Below are 8738 nucleotides of genomic sequence, written 5' to 3'. Positions count from 1 at the left end.
TCGAGGAACTATGGATTAATTCTCCTGGTAGTCATCCATCGTATACATACAGCTTCCTAACAATGGAACATTTTTTAAAATCATATATGGATTTTAAATATATTAATATTCCCAACAACCGGAATGAATTTGAAATTTCCCTATAAACATATATATATAATATATCATTCAGGAAGATAATATCATCAAAAATCAATTACTTCCTTACATGTTTTGGAACTTAATGGCAAGGCTTAATATACCATAACGGAACTATTGAATGTATTAATATCTATGCAAGTACTTTGAATTTTTAAAAATCGCGTACATGTATGATTTATTAGACTATTACATATCATTAACTGGAATGGATGGGTACAATTTCAAATACTCCTTTCTCCTCTGTTTATTTTACTTCAGTATGAATAATGCACAACGCAATTTGGAATGCAGGTAAAGATATCCGTTTTAAAATTTTATTGAGATTTTTTTTTTAATTTTTGACAGAATTATCATTTACACTTTTAACATGGTCAATTTCTTCTTGATAATCAGTTTCCCTTATGGTCTGGACTGTTGTGATGGCTATTACAGGAATGTCTCAAGCAACAAATGCATAGGTTTGCTAATACATTATTCACAATTTTCAATTATTATGTTTTGTTTTTTTTCGGCCCGTTATCGAGGTTACTGTTTTTCATAGTCTTTTGGCTTTGGTTGTCTGCTCATATATTACTAAGTAATCTTCTTTTGTATAAATAACGTTTTATTGATAAGAACTAGATTTTATTAATCAAATCTGCATTTCTTTTGACAAAACCTTTCGTTGGATACTAATAAATAAAATCACTTTGCCTTGATTTTTGAGGTTGACCTCCTTTTACAAATTCTATCAAAATTTAACCTTGTACAGAACTTCGGTCGGTTAATACTTTTATGTTTATATGTATTTTATTTTTTACCAGACCTTTCTTTGGAAAAGAAAAACCCAGAAGTTGTTGAGTTTATTTTAAGGTTTTGCATTATATACGTATTCCTCTTGGCAAGTCCCTGCCTTCGGGGTCATAATTTTTCAGTGATTGATGTTAGACCTTTCACATTGAATTCGTTTTATTATTTTTTTGATATACCAACATTTTTACTCTAGATATTGTTACCCTCGAATCATGAGTTTTCGTGGTATTACGGTTAATTTGTAATAAATTTCTTCAAGACTGAATAATTGAGTTGTTTGTTATTTATCACACATACAAACAATAATTCTCCTTATTTTAAAATGATTTTAACTCACAAATCATTTATTATTTGTTCAGAAGGTCATTGAATTCTTGCATAGTTGCTCTTTCAATTTTTTTGCCGACGTCATATGTTTTCGTGGTATTTATAAAACAAGTAAACTTTGGAAATCTAGTTGGGAAAAATCCTTGTAAATTTTACAGTGTCAAAAATACTATAGTTAATTGACAAAATGATTACATTATTTGACATGGAAATTTATTTGTTGTTAATTAAGACCACATCTATCTAGGCGTGTCTCAGATGTATTGCTAAATAATGTAAAAAAAAATTCTCTCTCTTAAGAGTGGCCTAGAAATAATTTTGTAAAGCTTTATTTGAATGTTTCATCTTTTAAAATATAAATTCCATGTATACTTAAAGAAATTAAATGTTTAATTCAATTAATTATCAATGGCATAATATTTTTCTCAGCATATACCTTTTTAACACCCCCGATATTTTCTTTGAAAATTATATAAAAAATGACGTTACTAGATCACCGTAGAAAAAATATCAAAAGTGGGAAATTCCAAATTATTGTCACATGACCGGAAGCTGTTTGGATAGTTAACAGACGATGATATGCAGGATCGCCGGCTATTAGTTTGTAAGTTTGATATTCTAGTTCAAAACACGACGAATAAGCATATATTACGCAAATCGTCAAATTTGCGAACTATGCATAACTCATTCGCTATATTTTATTTTGGCAAAGGCAAAAAGGTTTAACATTTGGTCATAAAACATGCACAGGGTTCCCCTTTATTAATAGCATATATGACGTCATTCCGATCTCGCATTGCCGGATTATTCCTAAAAATAAAAAATACCACGAAAACGTATATACCACGAAAACACATGACCGGACGGTATATGGATTTTTGAGTTTGAACTCCTTTGCAAATCTTTGCTCTTTAAGTTTTATAGATACAAATATTATATAGATATTTTCAAGATATTTAATCACATCAATAAAGAATTGTACATGTATGTCTATATTCTATATGAGAAAATAATTATGAAGTTATATCGATGTAACTACTGTTGAGCTTTGTCATCGCAAATGTTTTTGTCGTCCCAATGAGTCCAATAATCCGGGAGTGAAAAAAGAATGAGATAAATTAATTGATCAGTACGTATAAGTCCTTGCTGTCAAAGCAGGTAACATAATTGTCTTCGTTTGTGAGGCTAATTATAAATTGTATTTTTTTCTACTTGGATTTAATTCTGCAAGTGGTAATCCAAGTTATACTCGTAGTTGGGAATTCTCCAAAATCATAAGTCAGTTTAAAATAACTTTTTTTTTATTAATATTGCAAGAACCAAAACGAATTGTTTTGCTTGAAATAGACGTTAATGGTAATCTTACAACCAAGTTCTATGAAAGACGTGAAGTCTTTAACTTTTCTATCGTCAACGCCCCTTACTGCAATATACTTTCATAACATATATACGGGTTTAATATATCTTTGTTGATTCGATAAATTAAGCAAAAGTATGCTACGTATGATCATTTTCTAAAACGATGTAAATCATTGACAAAACAAGTAGATGAAACAAAATTATCAGAAGTCACCTTTAAAGTCATCATTTCGTACGATCTACGGTCGATACAATTGCCTTGTCAGCACACACAATTTATCATTGAATCTAATGCTGGCTGACATACTTATGGACTTTTACGAGAAGCTTTGACTTTTACAGTTGACGACCTACTTTTACACAAGGCAAATATACGGACTCTTTTACGATATAAATATTTACCTAAACATTTCATTCAACAAAATAATGGGTTACCCCCATCTCTCGGCCTTCTTACACCATTACTATGACCACTAGAAGATTGTCTGATGAATTCTGTGCCTCCGATACAGGTTAAAATATCCATGTAAAAATCAACCGTAAAAGTCAGTGCTTCTCGTAAAAGTCCAATTATAAGTCAATTATTTATACACTGGATTAACGACGGATTTTTCCGATATTTCCCAATAATGACAAGATGCACACGGCGGCTGTGACCGATTGGCAGGGAATGCTTACACCTTTATGGCATCTGATCCCACTTCTGATATTCTGTAGGTCCGTGTTTGCTTTTCTACTGTTTTGTATTGTTTCATTTACATTGATATTGAATACTGTTCGTTATCTCTATATTCTACATGAAGTAAGACAATGTACAATAGTTTAACACAAGTATAGAGACCTTTAAGCTTCCGTTTTATCTTGTGATAATGTCTTTCGTATGGTATCAGCATGCATCTTTTAACTCTTAAGTGTGAACTTCCTTTAAAAAAGAGTCAAATCTTAATATGGTTTCTTAAATTAATTTTCTTAAATTTATACAAGGAATTATAACAGTTACTAACGGACCATTTAAAAGGTGTTTTGAGAACTATTTGTTGTTTTAACATACATTCATTATCAAGATGTTATATGTACCTTTATATATATGTCTTATTTTTCAGCTTGTCAAATTGGCTATCATGGACAAAACTGCTCTGTAAAATGCGTGTTTCCTTCCTTTGGGATGGCTTGTGATAAAGAATGCAAAGAGTGCAACGAATCAGAATGTCATTATGATGTAGGATGCAGTGGAGAAATGGGTAACTATGAAGTGATTCTATATGCATTGTTTTTTTTAAATTAAAGATATTATAGTTATTGAAAAAAGGTTAATGTTAAAGGGAATTTCGTCTAAAATACCTTTTTCTGATGTTTTATTTTCTGCGTTATATTTCATTCATGATATATTAACGATCGTCATTTTAATTCTATTTTTATGTTAGATGTAAAAATCTCTACATACGTCACATTTCAAAGGATGCAAACAACAAGACTATATCGGGTTCTTACAACAACAGGCAGCAAAAAAGGCAATATTAATTTTTAGTAACATAAATATAACACTGAATATGAAGGAAGAAAATATTAGAACATGATTTTCACTTTCAATTTGATGTTTTAGAGTTCATCGAAGAAAATACAAAGAAGATGGAAAAGGTCATGAATAACATAATCTATCAACTAATTGTAATTCTTGCAGTTGTTTCTGGGATTCTCGTGTGTGTTTACTTTTTACTTTATTTTCAAACGAAATGTAACCGGAATGAAAATAACGAATTCGAAATGGATGTTGCTGTCCGACATGAAAACGTAATTCCTTGAGTTAAATTTCCTAATTGATTCCATATATAAGTTTAACGATTGCAGAACAAAATGTGGGATTGTGCAAATTTTTGAAATGTTTAATGATTAAAGATAACTTGGAAGTACATCAAAAAACTTAAAAGATGACTTTTTATATATTTATTCATATTTAAGATCATTAAGCAGCATTGGTACTTTCAATACATTGGAATAATACAATTCATTTCAACTTAAAATTCTATTTCAAAGACGTACCGGAATGTTATTAATCATTTTATCTAATGGTGCTCAGTCGGTAGAGCGCTAACTCAGATCAGAAGATCGAGTGTTCGAAACAGGGTGTCAGTTGATCTAAGTCAATACAACAGGTAGCAATAAATCATTCACCAAATTGCATTTATATAAACATATATTTGAAAAATTTAGGATAAGTAAAAGGTATAAGAAAAAAGGGGTTATTTGGTAAAATTACATACAGTTTATATAGTATTTTTCATAAAACAACACAATTGCACAACTAGATTAATAGTGACATTCCAATTGAGTGTTGAATTTGGGAAAACAGAAAAAAAAGTTTTTTTAATCATACAATTATATAATCATTGTATCAAATTGGGATATTCACAGAACTATATACGAGGGTTGTTCATAAAGTTCGTGGACTCCTGCCATATCTTTTTTATTTAAAGTCATATACTAACCAAATTTGGTAGAAATGTTTTAACAATAAACCCAATGATTTGTATTAAAAATTTCTAAATTATCATAATTTACTTCAAACCTATCCAGATTGATTGATCGATTATATGTTGTTTAACGTCCCTCTCGAGAATTTTTCACTCATATGGAGACGCCACCACTTGCCGGTGGAGGGCTACAAATTTTGTCCTATGCTCGGCACTCAGGGCCTTTGAGCAGTGAGGGATCTTTTTTGTGCCAGCACCTACTGCGACACGGGGCCTCGGTTTATACGGTCTCATCCGAAGGACCGCAAATCTATCCAGAATTAAAAACTGCAAAAATCGGATCGCTGAGCAGGTCAACATTAAGTAATTTACAAACAATACACGAAATAAATATGACAATTTCTTCTCTGTCAAATGGAGCATAAACCAAAAAAAAAAATCCTTCTATATTATTTATGGTCCATTGATTAATATTCCAAATTATGCCTTATATCTTAATTCGTTGAAAAAGAAATCAATTTGGGAAGTTAGGTAGTCCTCATTAAAAGTTCCAAAAACGACGACGTTGTTGAACGTCAAAGGGCAGCATGCAGATAACGATGCAATTGTGTGTCATACTCGAAAGAAAATTCTAAATTAAATCTAAAGATGTAAAAGGAATCAAAAACTATGTCACAATTAAGTCGTGTATGTGTTTATTGATGGTATAGGTGGTATTTGAGTGCCAGACACTCTGTATCGGACGAGAACAATCTGTGAAGAAATGGTTTGTTTGACACAATCTGATCAAAAACTTAGAAATTTGGATCGTCATGAAAAGACATACTAGACAGATGCCTCTGAGTTGTTGATCTTGTGAAAGTACAGCTTAGTGGAAAGAAAACCCAGACTCGGGAAATTATACAACGAGAACAATTGTTAGAAAAATGAATTTCAAATGCTAGAAAAAGGCTTTTAATAAGTATTTGTTAAACTAAACAGTTGAAATGTACAGAGATAGTATTTGTAGGAAATTAATGATAATAATCTTTATAACTAATAATCTTTTTGACGTTACATTGTCGTTAGGTACAATATTTTTACACAAAATTTCAAGCTTATATGAAATTTTTTGAAAGTAGTATAACGAAAATTGACAGCGTCCACGAACTTTTCGAACAACCAGCGTACATTGTATTTCTTTTTCTCAGACCAATCTTTCAATCTTAAACCATATTTAATGTTGGTTTCTTAAAGATATTAATTACAAAAAGGTAAGCAATGTAGCAGTTTTTTCTTAATCAAACTAGCAGCGCTAAGTAAAAAAAACATTGATATGAAAAACAGAAAAATCAAAGGACGATTATACTTGATGAAATTGATTTCATTTTATTTCAGAAATTTTTTGAGCATTTCCATTTTCTTTTAAGTGTTCATTTTCATTGTTTTTTAGTTAAGAAATGGGTGTGTTATCTCTATTCCATTCTGACTATACGACGTAATCTCTTAACAATTTGCTAGTTTTACCCAAAATAAACATAATGTTTATATGTGAATCATTTCAAGCCAAGATTTAAGATTTTAAAGAATTACAGGCCTTTTCTTTTTCTTTTTTTTAGAGTGATCCTCATTTTTCAGCAGGTTAATCAATTCTTTTAAAAGAATACAATTTCCATTTATTTACTTACTATTACGGATAAATCTTTTGTATTGCACCACAAAATATGTGTTGAGAGGAAACTGTTAATAGTCTTGTTGTTTTGAACTTTGAAACTTCGATATTAATTATAAAAATTAATATATTTAAAAACCATATTGCTCTATAAGATGCAAGTTTTTTGTACAAATATGAAATGAAATTTTGAACTTAAAAATATGAAAAACGTGTATATTTTAAAGTATAATCACTCTTTTACACAGGCATACACAAAAGAACGAAGTTCAATTGTCGACAAATTAAGCTCCATTTCAAAATTAAATAATGATTCTCCGATTTCTATAATAATATATATTATTATGAAATTGGGAATTTATGCTTGGCCAAAGATTTGTAAGTTTGACATAACTGGAAATGTAGCATAATTTACCATAACCCTGCGATATTCTTACGTTGCTTTTTGCGACTTCATGAACAAAAATGGCCAGATGTGAAATTTCAAAATAAACCAGCTACATATTGTAACATGTATATTCCATTTTGTACTTTCATTTAATCTCATTCATAAACGTGCATTGCAATGGGCTGTGGTGCATAAGAGTATATATGTAAGATAGGAGCGATAGACCTATATGTAGCATAAACTGAATCATAATACATAATATATACATGAAGTAATGACAAAAAGAATAGACAATTTACATACTTATTCATTAATTGTCTAGAATCACAAGGTTTGTATGTTTTTCAAGAAAGCATTGCCTATATCTGCGTGTATTTACAAATATTTAATCCTTATCTAGACATTCATCTTTGCTGGAATTTCTGATCCTACTATGTAAGTTTCATGCAATAAAACTTGTTACCTTAAATAGTATTGAAAAAACACCATCCCCTCCTCCCCCCTCCAGAAAAGGTGTAAAAAGTAAAAATTTTACTGAATGCTACTGATCGAAATATGATCGAACGCAGAGCGAACGGTGAGTGAACGATGTGCGAACGCTGAACGCAACTTTGTGAACGATGTGTGAACGCTGAGTGAATGCAGAACTCGATTGGAGCGCGAACGCAAGCGCAATGTGAACAATGAACGAACGGTGAACACAAGATGAACGATTTATTCGGAATGCCTCTTATCATTTCAAAGCATGGAATTATTCTATCATTCTATAATTTTTAATTGCAGGTGCTAAAATATAATTAAACAATAGATAAATAAATAAATAATAAATAAAACAAGCTTTTTTTCTGCTTATACATGTACTGTACGTATGTTTGAAATCGATATTTTAATAACACGATTTTAATTGCCGTAAAACATGTGTATTTATTTCGAACGGAAATTACTAATTGATGTGGACTTCGGAAGATAAATCTTGTACTTATGAAATGAATTAATTACATTATACCCGGTTGAAACAACCATACATGTATTTCCGTGCCAAGGTGATTCTGAATAGAATAACGGATTTCTTTTTTTAAATTTACAAATGTCTGTTGATGTATTGCAAAAGTACACTTGTCTTTTAAAATTCTAATGCAAAATATTATATATTTATTTATGTGTCTTTTTTAAAATTCTTTTATGATGATTATTTTACATGTGGCTAACTTCTACATATGTATCTGTAGACATTTCCCGGCTGTGATTATACTCGGACAAGATGATAGAAGGAGGCAATCAAATTATTTAATTGTAATACATTAAATTTTCAAAACTAAAGAAGTAAAGTGATGTCAAAGTCTTGTTTGAAAAAAGAAATGTACAAGAGAGAGAGAGAGAGAGAGAGAGAGAGAGAGAGATATCCCCCTCCATACTTAGATATCTGTTTTATCAGTTTGAAATAAAAATTCTTATTTTTTCCTAAATATTCCAAGCAGTAAAAGTAAATATTTTATTAGAAATTCGGTAGCGCACAATAAATTTTAGCTCTCATGGGCTCTTGCGTTAAAGGTGCCAAACTAGTAGTGCGCCATATATTCTCGTTTTAATGTAAAATGATATGTTACCT

The 8738-nt window shown here is 30.4% G+C and overlaps 1 protein-coding gene across 1 annotated transcript; it reads left to right on the top strand.

Annotated features, from left to right (window-relative positions):
* Positions 1 to 320: 320 nt before the first annotated feature.
* LOC134277383 (uncharacterized) lies at positions 321 to 4147 on the top strand. Its single transcript, XM_062759722.1, has 4 exons — positions 321 to 432; positions 535 to 599; positions 3723 to 3860; positions 4044 to 4147. The coding sequence occupies exons 1-4, from the start codon at positions 347 to 349 to the stop codon at positions 4145 to 4147; spliced, it is 393 nt and encodes a 130-aa protein (XP_062615706.1). The 5' UTR covers positions 321 to 346.
* The last annotated feature ends 4591 nt before the right edge of the window (positions 4148 to 8738 follow it).

This window comes from Saccostrea cucullata, unplaced genomic scaffold (assembly GCF_032062105.1).
Source record: "Saccostrea cucullata isolate Sc308-1 unplaced genomic scaffold, CSIRO_AGI_Scuc_v1 ctg360, whole genome shotgun sequence".
Taxonomy (NCBI): Eukaryota; Metazoa; Mollusca; class Bivalvia; order Ostreida; family Ostreidae; genus Saccostrea; species Saccostrea cuccullata.
This window is presented reverse-complemented; position numbering and strand designations above follow the sequence as displayed.